The sequence below is a fragment of the Monodelphis domestica genome, chromosome 4 (genome assembly GCF_027887165.1).
Source record: "Monodelphis domestica isolate mMonDom1 chromosome 4, mMonDom1.pri, whole genome shotgun sequence".
Taxonomy (NCBI): domain Eukaryota; kingdom Metazoa; phylum Chordata; class Mammalia; order Didelphimorphia; family Didelphidae; genus Monodelphis; species Monodelphis domestica.
The window spans coordinates 377,362,975-377,383,743 of record NC_077230.1 but is presented as its reverse complement, the minus strand read 5'-3'; the positions used below and the strand labels follow the sequence as shown (position 1 = coordinate 377,383,743).

The following is a 20,769-nucleotide window of genomic DNA, read 5'->3' as shown; positions in this document are numbered from 1 at the left end:
ATTGCTTTGTGTTCTTATAAATTTGACCACTTATTTATTAGAAAATGTACTGTTTTCAAATCTTCCCCAAGTAAAATTGTGCCTTTCTTCCTCACAACATTTAAAGCAGTGTGTTCAAACTAGTATTTCTTCTTGCACAGTTTACCTGTTCCCCACAGGGAAAATTTTTCACTGTAAGTTCATGTCTTTTGTTGGCCTTGAAGATTTCACTTAGGAATTAGCTCCCATTGATAGCATTTTCAAGTATACATAAACATTCAGTTGTTCCACAATTCAGCAAGTTATTTGCTTCAGCATATCTTTTTCACTCACAAGTGTTCATCTCAGGCCCTGGACAATAAAAAAATAGTTTGGGAACTTGAAGTGAACTGTGAATAATAATATTAAACTTGAATTATTAGGAGTGGAAAAGTTGACTTCTCATCTCATTTTCCTCTCTACTTTCTTATACATGATCATTGTTTTGCTCTGTTACAGTTTCATAAGTCACTATAGTGATTAATGAGAGGCTGAAGTGAAGAGAAGCCTAGGGGGGAGTTTTGTCAGAAAACTGTTACAGAAGCATGAGGAAATCAGCATAAGTATTTCTTGCTATTGAGGATTTCTTAGTACCTACTGCATTCGTTTTGGATATTTTTTCTGATATATAATCAGTTGGCTTAGTCTAGAAAAGAAAAAATAATTATGCTAATTTGTTAGTCCAGACGATGAAGAGGAAGAGGATCAGCCTCATCCATCGGCTCATATTGGAGAAATGGGTTCTACCACAGTCATTCCTAAGCTCATACCACAGTGTGTGCAGGAGGAGGAGGAAGAAGAAAAGGAAAGTGACTCTGATTCTGAGGGCCCCATTTTGTATAGAGATGAAGAAGATGAAGATGAAGATGAAAGCCAACATAGTAAGGAGGGGGGTGGGAGAATTTGCTTATTATAGAGAACATATAGTGTTCTTCTTATCTGTCTGATTGAAAATCACTCCTGATGTCTTCTCACATGATCTTTGATATATCTTCCTTTGCTGGTGAGTTGAAGGAAGAACTTGTATTTATATGAATGTAATGGAATATTTGTCTCAAGCAGGGGTGCTGATTAGATGAAAAACATGCTAGGCTTCCTGTGATATGTGAGGCAACATGAAAAGAGCTAGCTTTGATGTCAAGAAGGCCTCTGTTCAAGTCCTATCTCCTGTAATCCTGGGCAGGCCCCTCAGGCAAACCTCTAAGGATTTTGATTGCAAAATAATTGCTGACTTCTATTAAGAAAGGGAGTTCCTGACATCAATAAAATCAGAGCCCTGGTCTCTTGGATAACCCTCAAAAGCATGCATAAACAATTGGATACTATACCAAAGCCTAATGTAAAAAAGAAAACTGGGTAAGAGAATAGTTGGGGGGGGGGGGCGGGTTATGGAACAAGTTGACATAGAAAGGACATCATTACAACCAAGTCTTTAGGCCCTGGGAATGATCACCTGTCTCCTTTTGGGTGGAGACATCTTTTTTCTTCCTGGTAGAGCAATAAGGGAAGCCCTAACATCTTCCATTTACCCTTGTATTGAGAAAGCTTTTTCTTTCACAGCTTTTCTATAAGCAACAAGTATAATATCTGCTTTAAAGGGGCTAGAACCCTGTTAAGACCCTCTTCTCATTCAAGAAGAAAGGAAAAATGGGAAGAAGAATGTGGAGACCTGCTCCTTTCAGTACCTTTAAAGTTCCCTTTGGTTCCTGTGCACAAAGCAATACCTTCATGCTTTCCTGTTTTACCCCATGTCTTTGTACTCAATTGAAGATGTATATATCCTTTTTGTTCATAGAGAAAATTAGTAGGGCAGGGCTTCTCTTTAAGCTCTTCATTCCCGATAAAGTACTGGCTTTGGTCCCAACCCTCCCTCTTCTGTTTCTTACATCTTCTTCAGGTGCTCTGGCTAACAAAGTAAAGAGGAAAGATACTCTGGCCATGAAGTTGAATGTCAGACCTAATGAATCAGACCTGGGGCTGAATTCTTGGCCTCGAAAGAGCAAAGAAGAGTGGAATGAAATACGACACCAGATTGGGAACACGTTGATTAGGTAGGAAGAGAGAATATCCCTCATTTTTACTCATCCTATTCTTACATTTTAAATCACCTCCAATTTCACATCTCCAACTGCCTTTCAGACATCTCAGACTGAATGTCTGATGTAGATATCTTAAATTCAGCATGTCCAAAACAGAATTAATTGTCTTCTCCCCAAACCCTACCTCCCTCCTACTAGTTCCTTAGGTTCCTAACCTAGAATTCATTCTGGATTCTTCACTATTTCACCCACAACAACCACACTATTGTCAAGGCTTAACCGTTTCACTTTTATTATATCTCTCAAATATCCCCATTTCTTTCCTCTGACACTGCTACCACCCTGGTGGAGGCCCTTATCACCTCTTCCCTCATTATTGCAATAGCCTGCTGGTGGGTCTGCCTATCTCAAGCCATTCCCCACTTCAGTCCATCCTCCATTCAGCCACCAAAAGATCCTAAAGATCAAGTTAGACCATGTTACCTTCCACCTCTATTCAATAAACTCCAGTGTCTCCCTATCACCTCCAGGATAAAACATAAAATTCATTCCTTGGTGTTCAAAGGTCTTCATAACCTTCTCCCTTCACCCCCAATTTCCAGTCTTCTTACACCTCACTCACTGTCCCATACACCCTTTAATCCAGTGACACTGGCTTTCCTAATGATGGAAGAACAAAATATTTCATGTCTTGATTCTGTGCATTTTCACTAGCTTTATCTATGAAAGCAATGCTCTCCTTTGTCATCTCTGCCTCTCAGCTTCCTTGAAGTCCCAACCAAAATTCCATCTTTTATTTAGAAAGAGATGTAGGCCTAGACAGAGCTTAGTAGAAAAAGAAGGACAAGATATGTAGATTTAGGAATTATATCTGAAGATATGCTCAACTGAACTCCATGGGAATTGATTATCTTTACCCAAGAATATAGAGAAGATTCAGGGCAATTAGATGGCACAGTGAATAGAATGCCAGGCTTAGAATCAAGATGATTCATCTTTCTTTGTTCAAATCCAGCTCAAAAGCTATGTGACTGTGGGTGAGTCATATTTAACCCTGTTTGTCTTCATCTCTTCATCTGTAAAATGAGCTAGGGGAGGTAATGGCAAACCACTCCAATATATCTCTGCCAAGAAAATCCCAAATGGGATTGTGAAGAGTCAGGCATAACTGACAATGACTGAATGACAAAAATAGAGAAGAATTTAGAGAAAGAACAGGAGAGTCCTAGCACATAGCACAAAGTTTTTTTATGGGAGAAAGAAAAGAAGAAACAAAGGGAAAACAAGAAGACTTTGAAGTTGATTGGTGTTGTTATTATCATCTCTTTCGTAGATGGGGAAACTGAGTCATAGAAAGGACAAATGACTTGCACAGGATCCCTTTTGTAATAAATGGTAGTCAAAACTCCAATGTGAATATCTGACATAAGTCATTGGTAATGAGATTACGTGAAAGAATCACATGACAGCTGTGTCACACAAATAGGAGGAAAGAGCATCCAGAAATAGTAGACTGTGGCAAATGCTGCTATCAGAAACAATGAAAACTTAGAAATGAATGGTTCTTCAATTAAACAGTAAGGAGGTCTCCCACTGGGAGCCTTACACAGAGAAATTAAGACCCTTGAGAGCTCAGTTTCCCTGTTATTCTTTATAGCTCTGTGGCAGAGACCTTTCCATCCTGAACCTCTGTATCCTTCTCTTGGTCCTTTTAGCCTTTAAAAGCCTTGTTGGGAATGGTAGCTGAAAAACTTGGATGAAAACTGCTGTAAAAGTGTGTTTTGGTGTCTGTACAAAGTAACTCAAGGTTGATCTGTCCCACATTCCTGTATGGAAATTATTGCTTTCACCCTAATTCTAGCAGTGGCAAGCTGTTGGTGATAGAAAAAATAACATTGCTAACTCTGTGATAGAGCAGTAACCCAAAGTGAGAGTGGACACCACCCTAATGCCTTCTGTTATACATGTAGGCGGCTGAGTCAGAGACCTACAGCAGAAGAACTGGAACAAAGGAACATACTCCAACGTGAGTACCAGTTAGCACTAGGCCTAAGCCATGCTGGGCAGGAGGGGAGAGCACCTTGTATGTTTTGTTTTATTTCTGATGTTTAAGTATGTTCCACAAAAGACAAACTCAGAACAAAGGGGTGGGGAGTGGGGTGTACTTACCAGCTTGGGGGAAATACTCTTATCAGAAGTTGTTTTCCCTGTGGAATTGGACATGTCAAGAGATCTGGAGTAGAATCTTGAGAAAGTACCTGAAATTCTGTGTAAGCCTTTACCTTTTCATCTGTGAAATGAATATGACATTTGGATTACAAGTCTGCTGTGAAGAATGAGTTTTGTTCTGATGGTGGGAGTCATCAGTCATCTCATTAGTCAATGTTTATTTGATAATTTAAGAGTTATTAAACACTTTGTGTACATTGGAATATCTTACACATTTATATACATAGAACCTGTCACTGAGGTTATTTTAGTTGCTTTTGTTTGCTTCATTATGTGTTTGGCATATTTTATGTACCAGGAGAATCTATGAGATTTCCCCTTATTTTATGTAAATGTAGCAACTGGATTTGAACTGAAGAATTTGCTGAGATCCAGTATCAGCTGTAAGCTTTGTGGCAGTTTGGTTCTGAGGGCTCCTAGGGGGGTAGGAGATTGGGACAGAGGTGATCATGCCTGGAATAGGCAGAGTCGACAGGGAGACCAACTAGCAGGCTGACACAGTAGTTCAATGTGAGGGAATGAGGGCCTGCTACACAGTAGTAGCCATGCCAGAAGCAAGAAGGAGGTATATAGGAGATATAAAGGAAGAAACAAGAACATCCCTATTTTACAGATGGGGAAACTGAGCCATAGAAAAGGGCAAGTGACTCACACAGGGTCCCTTTCCTATTAATGGCAGATTTAGAACTCCAAGTTGAGGGTTCTTTCTCTAGCAGTACACAGCTATTATTTGGGTTTAAGAAGGTCTGAGCCAGTCTTAATGTGATCTTAAAACTACATTTAATTACTTAGTAAATTTTAAAGCACAGGAACCAGGCAATTAAATTTCTGAGCCCCAGAGACTTATTTCTTAGGTGTGTACTCTATGTGGGGTTTTGGTGTGAAATGAAAAAAATTAATATGACAACTGGGGCCTGTGTTTTCTGTAAAATGAATTTTAAAAATTAATATTAATACTTCCCAACCTCTTGATTGCAGCCAAAAATGAAGCTGACCGGCAAGCAGAGAAACGAGAGATCAAACGTCGACTCACCAGGAAGGTACAGCAGTACTATATGTTCTTTCTTGTCTTCCTGGTGAGGATGGACCTGCTGGCAGTTCTTTCTTGGCTTTGGGAAGAAACTCATTGAACTCAAAATACTAGCACTCTCACTTCTTGTTTTCTTCATTCATATGTTCTTTGTTGTTTTTAATTTTTTGTTATGTCAATTATCATTTGAAATGTATTTCTTAAAATACAACAAAGCCTCTGCTTTGAATTACCCATGAGATAGAATATGACCAAAAATAAGCAGAAAAAATAGTACAACATAAGTGTAATCAAATATGAAATGTAATATCTTAGGTGAAGGCACAGTGCTAGGTAAGCTTATGTCTTTGCTTTGGCAGATGACCCAGAGCTGGGAGTGGTACCTTACCCAATGAACATTTGAGTTAGTAACCAGAATTCTCCTGACAGATTCTTAACAATTGATCACATCTAAGATGAAAACTTTTAAAGGCTTCGATTCACAATATCAGTTGCACCGATCCTGACTACAATGCTTGGTCCCAGAGGCCATATGACAAAGCATCCTTATCCCCTCTTCCCAGAAATGTGCATAGCTGCAGATATAAACTATTTCCTGTATATCCTGACAGACGTATTTGCTATGTAGATAGGAATTATTTAACTTCATTTCTATGTTAATAAGAGAAAGCTCAAAACAGATAAGAAAGATACTAGGAAGTAATTTTACTATTAAAAAACAGTAATTTGTTTTTAGGATGAAAAAGGTATAACTGGTTCATTTTGCTTAGCTGATTATTTTGGAAGGTTTTGCTTTAAGTCTTGGTTTCATGAGGAGGTTTATTGGGTTGAGAAAGATGGGAGGTACATTATCAGAAATGAATGTGGGGTGGGAGGCAACTAGTTAGCACAATGGATAGAGTGCCAGGATTGGAGTCAGGAGGGCTGGTTTCAAATTTGACATCAAGACACTTCCTAGCTGTGATCTTTGGCAAGTCATTCAACCTCTATTTGACTTGCCCTTGCCCATCTGTCCTAGAGCTGATTCTAGAACAGAAGGTAAGAGATTAAAAAGAAAGAAATGAATGTGATTTAAATAATTAAAAGTCAGTAGAGCCTAATCTTTTAAAAATATAGCTAGACAGTAATTTGTGTGAAAACGTAAGAGTTTCAGTGGCCCATGTTCTCAGGCAGAACACATGCCAGCTTGAAAGGCACTTCAACAAGGCAGCTGCTGGTCTGATCCCCTATAGCAGGAGGACATCTAAATGGCATTGGGCCTAGTTGTTTGCTCCTGTCTCAGAGAGAACATTGTTCGACTGGTGAGTGTCCAAGGATGTTGATGAAACTTAGAGCTACACCCTTTGAGGATGAAGAGAAGACTTGGGGGAAGACCTAATATCCATGCTTAAGTATTTGAAGGGTTTATCACATATAAGAAGGGTTAAATGTTTTGTGTTTGGCTCCAGAAGCCAGGATCAAGGAATCGTGGACCAAAGAGGCAGGGTGGACAGTTGGGAAGACCTGTGTTCAAACCCTCCCTTTGATTACTTGCTAGCGATTTGACCCTGACAAGGCACTCACCTGCTCAGTGCCATAGTTTCTTTATCTACAGAAACAAGGGATTTGAGTTGATATCTTCCAAATTCCCTTCTAACTCTGAATCTGTAATTCTGTAAATTACAGAGAGGCAGATTTTGAATCAATAGAAGGAAGAAATTTTTTTTACAATAAGAATGATCCCAAAAAGGTGTGGAATACTTCATGGGGCCATGCATTCACTGTCTATAAGTAGGAAGCTACATTTGTCTAAATTGCATTTGTGGTAGAGCACAAACCTATTTAGATACAGGTTGTACTGAATTACACAGAGGAGACTCCTTCCTATACTGTTTCTATTATTCACAAAAATTTAGATGAAAAAGACTGTGAAACTTTCTCCTTTTATTATGTGCCAAGCAACTGTACTTGATATCTTGCAGAAATTTTAAAGAAAACCACAAGAGAGAAAGATGAGGGTGTGCTCCAGTTCCCAGACAGGGAAAGGGCTCAGTAGATGAGAGCAGATTTCTGATCATATATGGGTTGTACTAGATGGCACCTAGATACTTCAGGAAACAGAGAAAAGATAGAAAATCTCCTCTACTCCATTGTTTTTGTGTGAGATATTGAAAGCAGAAAGGAAGCCTTCTATCCATTTCCCTAGGCAGTATTTAAACAAATGGATAAACTTAAATAGAAGGATGAATGGAAATACCTAATTTTGTGGCCTGGTATAGATCAGGTTACTTAGTTGTACTGTCTTAACAAAATTTGTCAGAGGTCCTCTCTCAGTCAGTATTTGTGACTTTCACATGCATAGTCAACCTTTTATTCAAAATGAACTCTTAGGAAAACTAGGTGGAGAGAGTCAGATTTAGAGACAGGATGTGGATGTCCTGGGTCCAAATTTGCCTTAGCTGTAAGGTCCGGGGCAAGTCACTTAACCCCATTGCCTAGGCCTTAGCATTCTTCTGCTTTTGAACTGATGAATGTTTCAATTCTAAGATGGAAGGGAAGGGTTGTTTGTTATTGTTGTTGTTTTAATGAACTGTTTGTAAACATATAAAACATAGTTGGCTATTTCTGGAGAGTCCAAAATCTATATGGGTGCTTATATAGTTATAGGAATTTGAAACATATAACCAGCTAATCATGGCTGGTACCTAATCAGTAATGGTATAATGGAACTAATACACTCTTTTCTTTCAGCTTAGTCAAAGGCCTACAGTAGCTGAACTCTTGGCCAGGAAAATCCTCAGATTTAATGAGTATGTAGAGGTAACTGATGCTCAGGATTATGACCGACGAGCTGACAAGCCCTGGACAAAGTTAACCCCTGCAGACAAGGTACCTGGAAAACATCTTTTGCTTTTTTTAAGACAGCAAAGAGGGTTCCACCTAGAATCAGGAAAACTCCTCTTCTTGAGTTCAAATTTGGCCTTGGACACTTGCTATAAGCAAGACCTATGCAAACTGCACTCTGGTTTTCTCAGTTTCCTCATAATGTAAAATGAGCTAGAGAAGGAAATGGCAAACCACTCCAGTGTCTTTGCCAAGAAAATTCCAAATGGACTCATAAAGAGTCAGATATGACCAAAAACAACTGAATCATGACAAATGTACTAATTGCTAGGGAGAATTGTACATAGAACAGAAAATGCTTACTCCCTTTAGGATTATTATTTGTCCATAACTTTGATTTGGAGGTTAACTTCCTACATGATCTTGGGTAGGCATTTCTTTGTAAAATTATGGTCTAGACAATAGATGTTCTTAACAGTCATTGTTCCTAATTCCAAAATTCCATACCTCATGCATCCTTATTCTTATTTTCTTTTCATTGTCACAACCTTCTCTTCAAGGATCAGCTCAAGTGCCACTGCATCCATGAAACAATTCTGATTAACCTTTTCTCTCTCTCTGTCCTCATGTTTTCCGGAGCACTTTGTCTTGATCCCTTCTTTGCCCAACAGTTATACTTAACTTGTGTACATCACATGACATCTCATAAATTCCAGGCTACAGAACAGCATTATTTTTATTTATTTATAACTGATACCTAACACCATACCTTAATATTAGATTACAGTTACATTGTATTGGCAAGTCCTTTATATGTACTTTTTTATTTATTTCTCAACCCTGTGAATTAGATCCAGTTATCCCTATTTTACAGATAAAGAAACTAAAGCTTATAGAGTTAAATTGACTTGCCCAAGTCCATAAAGCCAGTTAGCACCACTAGTCCACACCTTGTCCATACTAAATGTTTAATAAATAGTAGAATTGAAAATTAAATTCCTTAGGAAAAAGCATTCAACTCTTTTATTAGCCCTGCCAAATGGAAAATCTGCACAGCTCTTTTTTTCCATTTCAGTGAGAAAAGGGTTTCTGTGACTGGCCAAGATATGGTCAAGGGCATAGACTAGTATTGTGGAATGGAGAAAAGCTCTAAACCTCTTTGTCTTCTCTTGCAGGCTGCCATTCGAAAGGAACTCAATGAATTTAAAAGTTCAGAGATGGAAGTTCATGAAGACAGCAAACATTTTACACGGTAAGAGATGACAAATCCCTTTAAACTTAGAAAAATAGTAAAGCCAGGAGAATAGGTTAAAAATTTGGAATCCTAAAAACAAAAACAAAATGAGATTCATTCAGTAAATATTTAGTGCCTAATAGGTGGCTGACCCTAAATTAAGCACTGGAGATACAAATATTAATAAAAACCAAGACAGTTCCTACCCTTAAGGAGTTTACAATCTGCTAGGATGGACCCTGCACTCAAAGGAAGCTGAAAAGGGGACAAAGGAAAGGAGACCAGGTGGGAGCTTGATGTCCAAATACCTCTGTTGCAGAATGGGGAGAAAAAGTGTGCTTAGCTCCTTCTTCAAATAGAAGTCTTGGAGCCCAGGTCTCTACCCTCCAGTCCAAGGGTATTTAGGGGATGTGAGGACCAGACAAATTAATTCTTAATGTAGGATAATGAGATTTTCCAGTGGTGACAGGAAAAAAAACTGTGAATCTAAAAAAAAATATTAGAGGACTGGTTGTCATAGCTAGATTGTATGTGAGGATTTTTATTCCTTCCATAGTCAAATCATGGCCTATGATGGTTACAGCACAGTTGGACCTTCCTCTGCTTCCTCTTCCTCTTCCACTGACTTGCATCCCTCCCCACCTATCTGCTTCTTAACTATGTCCCAGGACCCCTGACCAAGTGGAAGAAGAGTTTGCATGGGTCTTGCTCCTCATTCCATTACCCAGTTTGTCTCCTTACTTGCAATCTCTGTTAGCCTGCTCCAGATCCTTATTGCTCTTGTCTCCCAGCCTTCCTGTCACTTTCCTTCCTTTCTGTCTCTGGCTCAGTCTTCCTCTGCACCTCACACATATCTGGGCATTGCACTTTACATCCTCCCCTCTCCCCAAAACCTGGGGCCCTCATAACCCCCATCTTCAGTTCACCTCAGCCCCACTTCAAAACAGTCATGCCTTTGACTGATCGTCACTCATGTTCTGCCTCTATGATCCATGAGTTAGAAGGCACTGACATTCATTTCTCCACCCCAAGCTCCTGTCCTTCAGTCTTTCCTCTTCTGTTATTCCTCCTGAGCCTGGGACTTTCAGTCACTGCTCCCCTCCTGGATTTCCCTGTGCTTGATCACTTCCCCGTCTTCATTTTCTGATTATTAGGCCTGGTCAGTTTTGCCATCCTGGAATCAGCTGCCCTTTTAGTCTCTCTCTCAAGTATGCCATTAATCTGCCAAACCTCTACCATAGCCCTCCTAACTGAATCCACTTACAGATGTGTGGCACTTGGTTGTTCTTAGCCTTTTCTCTTTCTTCAAACATTTTATATCATCTTCCCTCCCCTTTACCACCCACTTCACTCAGAAAATAGATATCAGCTCTAAAATGCCTTCTCTTGGCTACCTTTCTCCACACTTCAGAACTACATTTTCTCCTCTTTGCTCCATATTCTGAGGAAGAGATAGCCCTTTTCCTTGCCATAACCATCCTTTCCCTTGGACTTTTGTTCCCTACTCTCCCATCTCTTGTGCTTTTCTTTTCAATCATTCTATCTTCTCCCTTCTCTCTCTTCTCTTCTTTTCATAAAACCCTCACCTTCCATCTTAGAGTCAATATTGTGTGTGGCAGAAGGAGCAGTAAGGGCTAGGCAATGGGGTTAAGTGACTTGCCCAGGGTTACACAGTTAAGTGTATGAGGACAGATTTGAACCCAGGACCTCTAGTCTCTAGGCCTGGCTCTCTATCCACTGAGCCACCTATTGGCCCCCTTCTCCCTTCTTTCCTGGTTATTTCTTGTTCATTGCCTCATTTCCTACAAGCCAATCAGGGACTCTCTTTCTTTCTTTCTTTTTTTTTTTTTTAAGAAAAACTTAGCACTTTAATTCCCTCAGGCCATTGCCCTATTCTGTCTCTTCTGTTCTTTACAGTCAAGCTCCTAGAAGGGAGGGTCACTATTGGTTGCCTCCATTTTCTCCATTTGATTTCCAATTCTTTCCTTTTCCAAAACTGCTATCTCTAAGCTTACCAGTGTCAACAAACATTCTCAGACCTCATCCCATTTCATCTCCTCAGCAGCATTTGGCACTGATGACCCTTCTCTCCTCCTCTTTTCTCCTCCACAACATTTGTTCTGCTTACCTACCTAAGGTAGACTTTTGCCTGTTCTTTATTCCAGGTGCAATTACAGGTGAGAAGAGTAGTCTTCTGCATGCTCATTGAGCTACGTGCTCTTTTTTGATCTAGCTATTTTGAGCTTGCCCATTAAGGGCAGCTATCCCCTCAGGCTTTAGTTTGGACCATCTCTTCTCTCTCCAGACTCTCCTTATGATGAGTGCATGTTTGCAACTTCACTTTCCTAGAGTTAGCCTATACTCATTGTGTCCAAAATTATACTCATATTTTCCCCAAAATTTATCCTGGTCTAGGCTTCACTTGGACTTGGTCACTACAATTTTTCCAGTCACTTTATTTTGCAGCCTTTGGGTCATACTTGACTCTCTCCTCTTCCTTCAACCCATGTTTCCAATCAGTTGCTAAGTGTCACTGATTCTACTTTGCTCATAGCCATTCCCTTCTTTCCACCTGTACACCTCCTAGGCTAGTTCCTTATTTCTTACCTGGCCAGTTTCACTAGCCTTCGTTCTGCTTGTTCTTCCTGCTTCTGGTTTCTACTTTCTCCAGCTTATCCTCATGTAACTGAATTTACTTATCTTGTGTATATTTTGTATTACACCCACAAACAGCCTTTGGGATGTTTATCTGTCCCCTGTGCCTAGCACTGTGCATTATATGTAGTAGGTTTTGTTTAAATATTTGGTGATTTGAATTAAACATACCTTGGACTTCTGACTCTCTCTCTCTCTCTCTCTCTCTCTCTCTCTCTCTCTCTCTCTCTCTCTCTCTCTATCTCTCTCTCTCTCTCTCTCTCTCTCTCTCACATTGAATGTAGGAGGCTAACTAACTATAGTAAACAGTCCATTTGGAAAAGATCCTGTGAAATTGGTCTCAATTAACCTATCTTTCAATGCATGCTGAATGAAGAGAGTGACCAGACTGCTGAGCAGTCTGGAAATCATGCTATAGAAGAGTTAATTGAAGAATCTGAGATATTTATCCTAGAGAAAAGTAGGAAGTGGGGTGAGAAGGACTGACAGTGATAACTACTTTCAAGTCTCAAAGGACTATTTCTTGGAAAAGAAGTTATAAAGAGGCTATATTCCTTTTTTCTGGCACCTGGAGGGAAGTGCTTAAGACTAATGGGCAGCTGAGCAGCTCAGTGGGTTAAGATCCAGGCCTAAAGACAGGAGGTCCTTGTTTCAAATCTGGCCTCAGACAGATTGTGTGACTTAACCCCCATTGCCAAGCCTTGGAACCAATACATAGTTTAAAAAAAAAAAAAGATGACTAATGTGTAGAAGATAAAGGAGCAGATTTCATTCCAACCAAGAGAATACGTAGGAATGATTGTTGCTGTTCATACATTGCCTTCGGAGGAGCCTGGGAACTCCTTAGAGTACATAGGAGAGTAGTGTATGATTGGGCTTCAAGTGTTGGACTGAGTGAATTCTGAGGTTTCTGAAGAGACACTTTGGGACACTGTGATACTATGATCCTGGTGAATTCACTAAGGTTTAGCTTTCTCACTTTAGTACATAGACTCTAGGATTAACAGCAGAGTATTTATTGTGCATGCTTATTGTAACCTTCCTTTTGTCTCTCTGGTTTTAGCTTCCATCGACCATGACGCTGACTTTTGAAGAAGAACCTTAAAGGCCCCCAAAACAGGGCTGTTTTCAAGCTTTCATCTCTAGATACATGGAAGACCCCTTAGTTCTCCACGACACAACCAGAAATGGGCTCTCCATAGTTCTAGGATGGACAGCATTTCTCTGAATGTAGCATTTCACTGGAACAAATGCACCAGAAAGGCCCCTGGGGCCAGACCAAACACTATACTAGTGTTTTTCCACCTTCATAGACTGCATCTCATACTTCAAGGGGAGCCCAGAGTTCTTAGGAAGATTTCCAAGTTGTACATTTTGCTGCCCTGTGTGAATGCTGGTACTGCTAGGGTTGTCCCTGACCAGCAGTGGCATGGCAGAATCCCCACCACTCAACCCAGCTGGTAGAGAGACTGGAGCTGCCAGCACCTGCCTCCTGGAGAAAACACACTCTGCCCCTGCTCACCCCCAGCCCTTCACCCAGCTCATTGGTCACTGGGACATACAGGAATGTGTTCTGGCCTATCAGGAGGGTGTGCCATTTGTTAAGGCCAGTCAAAAAGCTCTGTCTTATACCTCGCGTAACCCAGCAATACTCTTCATTGGACAGTTGGGCCCAAGAGATGCCCACAATCCATTGACTCATCCATTTTGACACCAATCAGCCAGGTTCTTTATTGTAAATAGTCTTGAAAAAAGTGGTGGGAACATCTATTTTTCCTGTTGGGTTTTTGTTGTTTGTTTAGTCTGAGCTGAAGCGCCAGATTCTGAATTAGTCAAATGGGAAATATATATATTTTCTTGATGCAAAAACAGAACAAAAAACTACCCCACAGGTAGGCAGGAAACTGACACAGATCTGACTTATAGTCATTGGCTTTTGTGTATTGTTGTCTCGATGCTAAACCGAATCACTACTGACCAAGAAGAACTCTCTTCTACAGAACTAAGTTGAGCAGCTCTGTCAGGGAGGGTCACTCCCACCCCACAGCCACAAGTACAGCCAAGCCCAGGGCTTTGGGGCAAAAAGAAAAAGGGCAGAATTATGCCCTGCCGCCCCTCTCTGGGCCTTGTGGCAGCATCACCCCTACTGTGTTTCGCCCTTTGTCTTCTTGTTGTTTCCCCTCTTCCTTCCCCCCTCCCCCCACACACATTCTGATGCCCCTCTCTCTCCTGCAGTTCAGACCTCAGCTCATTTCTCTTTTAGGAAACCATAGTACATGCATCTGGTGCCTAGGCCTTAAGACACCGCATCCCCAGCTGTTCCTCCAAGGGGTCCCATTTGTCTTTGTCATTGTTGCTATGTCTTCTAAGGAATGGCTCAGATGCTCTTACTTACTTCTGTGAAAACCATCTAACCTCTTTTTATTTCCCTCAGGTTCATGCCCATGGTAAGAAGAGAAAACAAAAATGAGCCCTACTCTGAATGTAGTTTTGTGGTTTGTTTGGGGTGTATGTTTTTTCTTAAAAGTTCTGTAAATTGTGCCAGTTTCCTAAATAGTTTTCTCCCATTTTTCCTTTAACTTCTCTTTTGTCAACCTTGATTTTTCCTTAGCCCTATTCTCCCTTTTCCATTTCTCTGTCAGTATGTCGCCTACTATAAAATATTTGTATTTCAGGTCTGAACAAAGGGCTAAAGTGACCTTAAAGGTGGTGTTTCATTCGGGTGGGTGCTGTGTCTATGTCCCATGGTAAGACTTGGGATACCAATTGGAAGGCAAGTGATGGTGCTACAAAAGATGTGAACTATCAGCTGAAAGTAAACAGGCCCAGACAGTAACAGCTGCTCACTTGTATTCTCCTAATCATTCCACCTGCCTGAGGCATGGCTTCATCCGTACTTCTAGCTGACTTGAAGCCCACCATGTGCAGTTGGCCCCACCAGCATTCTCTGGGGTCTGAGAAGATGTTTGTAACCTTCCTTTCACTGCCTTTACTTTCCAATCCAAAGGTGCCAAGCTGGTACCAGGTTTGGTGTCCTGGGTAACCAGTCTGCCTTCTGTGTGCCACCAGGGAGCCCCATTAACCTTCATCTCAGTCATATTTTTGGAGGGGTGGTGGGGGAAAACCCGGCCTTTTTCAGGGTTTTTTTTTTATAAAATGAATTTTGAATTCCCTTTCCCTATAATTATCAAAATTTCATATAATGTAAAAAAGAAGTAAAGTTCTTCTTAGAAAACCTGGTATATTAGGCTTCAGAATGCTTTCTTGATGTACAAAATCTCTTTGTAGAGGAAATAATTACATTGTATATCAGTCTTCCTATCAATAAATATTAATTATTAAAGTATTAAAGATTTAAAATTTTTTTCCTATTTTATACACAAAACTTTTGCTGAGTACTTTATTTGCCCTTGTGGAAAAATCAAAACTCTCTTGTTAGTGACTTACTAAGTGTTAAGTGGGGTACTTCTAGTTCCTGATCGATTAACGAATAAAAAATTTCCTTTTACACTAGCTATTTGACCTTGTGAAAATCACTTAACCCCAATTCTAGCCTTTACTCCTCTTCTTCCTTGGAACTGATAATATTATTCTAAGACAGAATGTGCAGGTATTTAAAAAAAACAAAAACAAAAATATTTATTGTGCCAAATGGGCCAATGAATAAATGAGACCTTTGAAAGGGGAAGGAATGTTTAGTATAAATTTATGCTAAATTTTGGTGGTATTATACCAAATTTGTTTTTAAATATATGTGTATCTCACCATGTATACCAAGATCTCCAAATGGGTACATGATTTAGGTATAATGGGTGACATAAATGAGAGAGGGATGTATATGCATATGGATGAACATATGTATATACGATATGGTCAAGAGTCAAAAGTTTTAGGAGAGAACAGTACCACCACTACAAATTCACATTTTCCACAGAGATCCCAAGGATACAAAATTACTCCAAAAATTACTTTCTCTACTCTCACCCACCAGCTACTGGGTGGAGAATAAAGCTAATTAGACTGTTTATAAGCTATACTTACATTTTCTACAGGTCATATTGGAGGTAGAGAAAGTGCAATCAATAATTGGACCCACATAGTAGCAGTGACCCATGCTGCTTACGATTACAGAGTGCTTTGGTATACAGTATATTATTCCCTCTCCCCAGGCCCTTGAGGTAGGGTAGTATCATCCCAATATTATGGATTTGGAAACTTGATACTTCAGTGCTGTAATTTTACAAAAGACATACCAATAGGATGCGATAGTCCTGCAATCCTGTCTTTTAACTCATATTCCAATGCTCTTTCCATAATGGAACTTATTCAATACACATCAAGTGCCTGCTGTATATAAGGAACAAGAGCAACAAAGATGAAGGAACCTTTCTTTGCTCATAGGGAGCTGAAGGGCAACCAACTAGTCTGTCAACGTTTACTAAATCCAGGTTGTCCTTGACCTCAAGAAGCTCTATAGCCTAATGGAGGAGACGACATGTAAACAACTATTTACAAGGATTGATTACAGTGGTCAACTAAGCCACAGGTCTTGGAAGGGACCAGAACAAATCCCTAGATCCTCTAACTGGTATGGACTCCAGGGATTTTGCCCAGGCTAATAGCCCACTCAAAACAAGTGTATGCATCTAGGTATGTACCAATAAAGACCTATAGTCAAACTGGTTCTGAAAATTAGGTTCCATCTATCCATAAATCCATGGACCCTTCCCATCCCCACTAGAAGTCACCATTCTGTCTGTCACTGATGACAGATAAAGAGTACCATGGCCAACTGGATCACATCACTCTTCCAAGGAAGTGCTAACCTAACTAGTAGGCAATTTGCCCATCCAATCTGAGAGCAATTACAAGGCTTCATCTACCCAGACTCGTTACAATGCTTGCTGATCCTCTTCCCTCCCCCCTCCTCATTAAGGCAATTTCCAAAGGTTACCACTCTAATTCATGTAACATCCAATGAATGAACCCTAGCACCCTGGGATTACTATGCCACATTAGACTTCCCCCAGCAAAGATGTTCAGAGGCAAAGGAATAAGGGATAGGTAAGTTTTAATGATATGAAATGTATGGGGAAAGCTTCATTTGTAGGCTACCACTCCCTGGAAGGATGAGGCCAAGAGGTATTCCTACTGGGACAAGTTGATTAAAGGGATGGAGTAGGGGGACAGTCAGAGTTCATAGCAAACCTGTCTGTTTTCAGAGACAATTGCAGACAGAAGGACCATTTTTTTAAAGTTGTATTTTATTTTACCAATTACACTAATAATAAATTTCCACAGTTCTATGGTTTTCAAAGTTCTATGATCCAAATTATCTTCCTCCCTTCTCTCCCCCTTCCTAGAGCTGGCAAGCATTCTATCTGGGTTATACATGTATTGTGCAAAACACTTCCATATTGTTCATTGTAAGAGAATAATCACAAACGCAGAATAACCCAAGTAGACAAAAATGAAAAATCATATGCTTTGATCTGCATTCTGACTCCCAACAGTTCTCTGAAGGTGGATAGCATCGCGAATAACCATATTTTAACAAAATGCTCCAAGTTGCTGTTAAAAATACAATTTAAGGGGGCAGCTGGGTAGCTCAGTGGATTGAGAACCAGGCCTAGAGATGGGAGGTCCTAGGTTCAAATCTGGCCTCAGCCACTTCCTAGCTGTGTGACCCTGGGCAAGTCACTTGATCCCCATTGCCTAGCCCTTACCACTCTTCTGCCTTGGAACCAATACACAGTATTGACTCCAAGACGGAAGGTAAGGGTTTAAAAAATATATATATATAATTTAAGACTGTCTGCCCTTTGAACCGGCCATAGCAACTGCTGGGTTTATACCCCAAAGAGATAATAAGGGAAAAGACATACAAGAATGTTCATAGCTACACTCTTTGGGGTGACAAAAAATTGGAAACGGGATGCCCTTCAATTGGGGAATGGCTGAACAAATTGTGGTATATGTTGGTGATGGAATACTATTGTGCTGAAAGGAATAATGAACTGGAGGAATTCCATGGGAACTAGACCTCCAGGAATTGATGCAGAACATTGTACACAGAGACTCATACGCTGTGGCACAATCAAATGTAATGGACTTCTCCATTATTGGCAATGCAGTGATCCTGAATGACCCAGAGGGATTTACGAGAAAGAACACTATCCACATTCAGAGGGAAAACTGGGAGTAGAAACATAGAAGAAAAACAACTGCTTGATTACATGGGTCAATGGGGATATAGACTCAAGTGAACATCCTAGTGCAAACATCAACAACATGGAAATAGGTTCTGATCAAGGACACATTTAATACCCAGTGGAATTGTGCATCAGCTACAGGAAGGGGTAGGGGAGGTGAGGGAAGGAATAAGATTCTTGTAACCAAGGAATAATGTTCTAAAATGACTAATTAAATAAAATTAAAAAAAATACAATTTAAGAAACTCAGAAATTCTACCTCACACCCAGAAAATTAACAAAAGTTACCAAAAACAACAACAACAACAACAAGAAACTGCCCATAAGGTGTGTGCAAGACAAGCAGCAAAAATTTGGGGGGAAGAGAAATGAAGGTACAGTTCTTTATTGTAGAATTTGGGTGAAGTATTTGGTCATAGGCTCCATGTAAGTAAATCTTAAGTAAAAATGAGTTTCTAAACTTTTTCTGCATCATCTGCTGGCCTTCAAGTATTATCTGTATATTCCACAAAACTCCCCCAAAATTCTCATTTAATGTCTTATGTGGAGTCAAGATATATCTAAAGTGGAATGGGTAAAGTTGTGATGTGGAAGGGTTACCTGTATTTATATTGGCACTTGGTGGTTCCAAAGAACTACACACATATGGATGTCTGTCAGGGCATGACTGACCAAATGGGTACATGAATATAATAGAATACTATTGTGCAGTAACCAAGCAAGGAAGAATTCAGAAAAACTAGCATAAAAGTGATGCCATATGAAGCAAATAATATCAGGAAAACTATACACAGAGGGACTATAATAATGTCAACTTTTATAATGCTATTCAGTCTCTGAGAAATTATGATAACGAAGCCTAGTCTGAGAGAATAGAGAATAAAGTCCACCTTATCAACAGAAGTGGGCTTTAGGGGGCAGAATGATGTCCATTCTTGGGTATTTAAAGACTGAAGGCTGAGGCAAGGACAGGTCTTTCCAGAAGTTACTGTGCCATAAAGCCAGAAGGTGCCAATAATCTTGTTATCAGGCCCCAAGGTCAAAACTTTTCATAATTCTACCAAAATTTAAATTTCTAATATGGTAGTTACCATATCTATATATTGTATATAAACTGAGATATAGGTGTATCTGTAGAGATACAACCAACAAAATCAAAGCTCTTTGGTGGGTCCTTAATAATTTTTCAGGGTGTTAAGAGGTGCCACGGGGTCCACTGTCCAAGGAAATAACTCTTACAGAGAAGGATCCAACCATCTCCACCAAATGTGAGTGACCTGTCACCTACAGGGGAGGCAAGAAGCAAAGCCCTCTGAAGGAAAGAGGAGGATGTCATATGCCAGACCAGTCTAATGACCACTACCACCTTGACCACCATCTCTCCTCAGAGTCTAACTTAGCCCAGGACTCTGAACTGAAGAGCCATGGGGAAAATATTGCCTCCAGCCTAGTGCTCTCAGCCATCATCCTGGGAAGGTGTAAGCCTGTCGAATGTTTAGGCTTTGGCCACAGCTCCTGAACGCTCAGAAAAGAAAGTTCTTGCCACAGAAGGTCTTGGTACTATTGGTTCAGCATCAGAAACTGACACAATTTTATCATTGGAAATTATTTTTTTCCAATTTAAAAAATGTTTTCATCCAGCCACACCACTGCTGGGTTTATACCCCAAGAGTTATATAATGAGGAAAAATTTGTACAAAAATATTCATAGCTGTGCTCTTTGTGGTGGCAAAAAATTAGAAAATGAGGGGATACCCTTCAATTGGGGAATGGCTGAACAAATTGTGGTATATGTTGGTGATGGAACATTATTGTGCTGAAAGGAAAAATGAACTGGAGGAACTCCATGTGAACTGGAAGGACCTCCAGGAATGGATGCAGAGTGAAAGGAGCAGAACCAAGAGAACATTGTACACAGAGACATACAATGTGGCACAATCAAATGTAATGGACTTCTCTACTAGCAACAATTCAATGATCCAAGACATTTCTGAGGGACTTTATGAGAAAGAACTGTGGAAGAAGAAACAGAAGAAAAACAACTGCTTGATCACATGGTTTGATGGGGATATGATTGGAAATGCAGATTCTAATCCCTAGTGTAAATACTAATAATATGGAAATAGGTCTTAATCAATGACACATGTAAAAAAAAGGAATTGTTTGTAGGCTATGGGAGGTGGGTGGGAGGAGGGGAGGGAAAGAACATGATTCATGTAACTATGGAAAAACCTTCTAAATTAATTAAATAAATAAACTTTAAAAAATTTTTCAGTTACATGTGGAAACAATTTTTGATAATTTTTTTAACATTTTAGAATTCAGATTTTCTCCCTTCCCTCCCCAAGGTGATGAATAGTCTGATATAGGTTATAATCATACTTTCATGTAATATATAGGAGATGACATTTTTTTTTTAAAGTACTAATAGCTTTCTGATAATTAATACTGGCAGCTAGGTAGCTCAACAGATTCCCTAATAGCAGGCATTCCTTGCGGTTGGGAGCCCTAGGTGTTTGGCCATCGTGT

At 39.9% G+C, this 20,769-nt stretch overlaps 1 protein-coding gene across 3 annotated transcripts in view; it reads left to right on the top strand.

The window, feature by feature from the left end:
• Positions 1 to 15,379, top strand: part of PHACTR4 (phosphatase and actin regulator 4) — a 115,352-nt gene extending 99,973 nt beyond the window's left edge. For all 3 annotated transcript variants that reach the window (XM_056795426.1, XM_056795427.1, XM_007491474.3), the window contains 7 exons: positions 700 to 899; positions 1,916 to 2,069; positions 4,028 to 4,083; positions 5,265 to 5,326; positions 8,047 to 8,184; positions 9,315 to 9,391; positions 13,092 to 15,379. In XM_056795426.1, the coding sequence (XP_056651404.1) occupies positions 700 to 899; positions 1,916 to 2,069; positions 4,028 to 4,083; positions 5,265 to 5,326; positions 8,047 to 8,184; positions 9,315 to 9,391; positions 13,092 to 13,107 (703 nt within the window). In that variant the 3' untranslated portion in view covers positions 13,108 to 15,379. The remainder of the gene's footprint in view (positions 1 to 699; positions 900 to 1,915; positions 2,070 to 4,027; positions 4,084 to 5,264; positions 5,327 to 8,046; positions 8,185 to 9,314; positions 9,392 to 13,091) is intronic.
• The last annotated feature ends 5,390 nt before the right edge of the window (positions 15,380 to 20,769 follow it).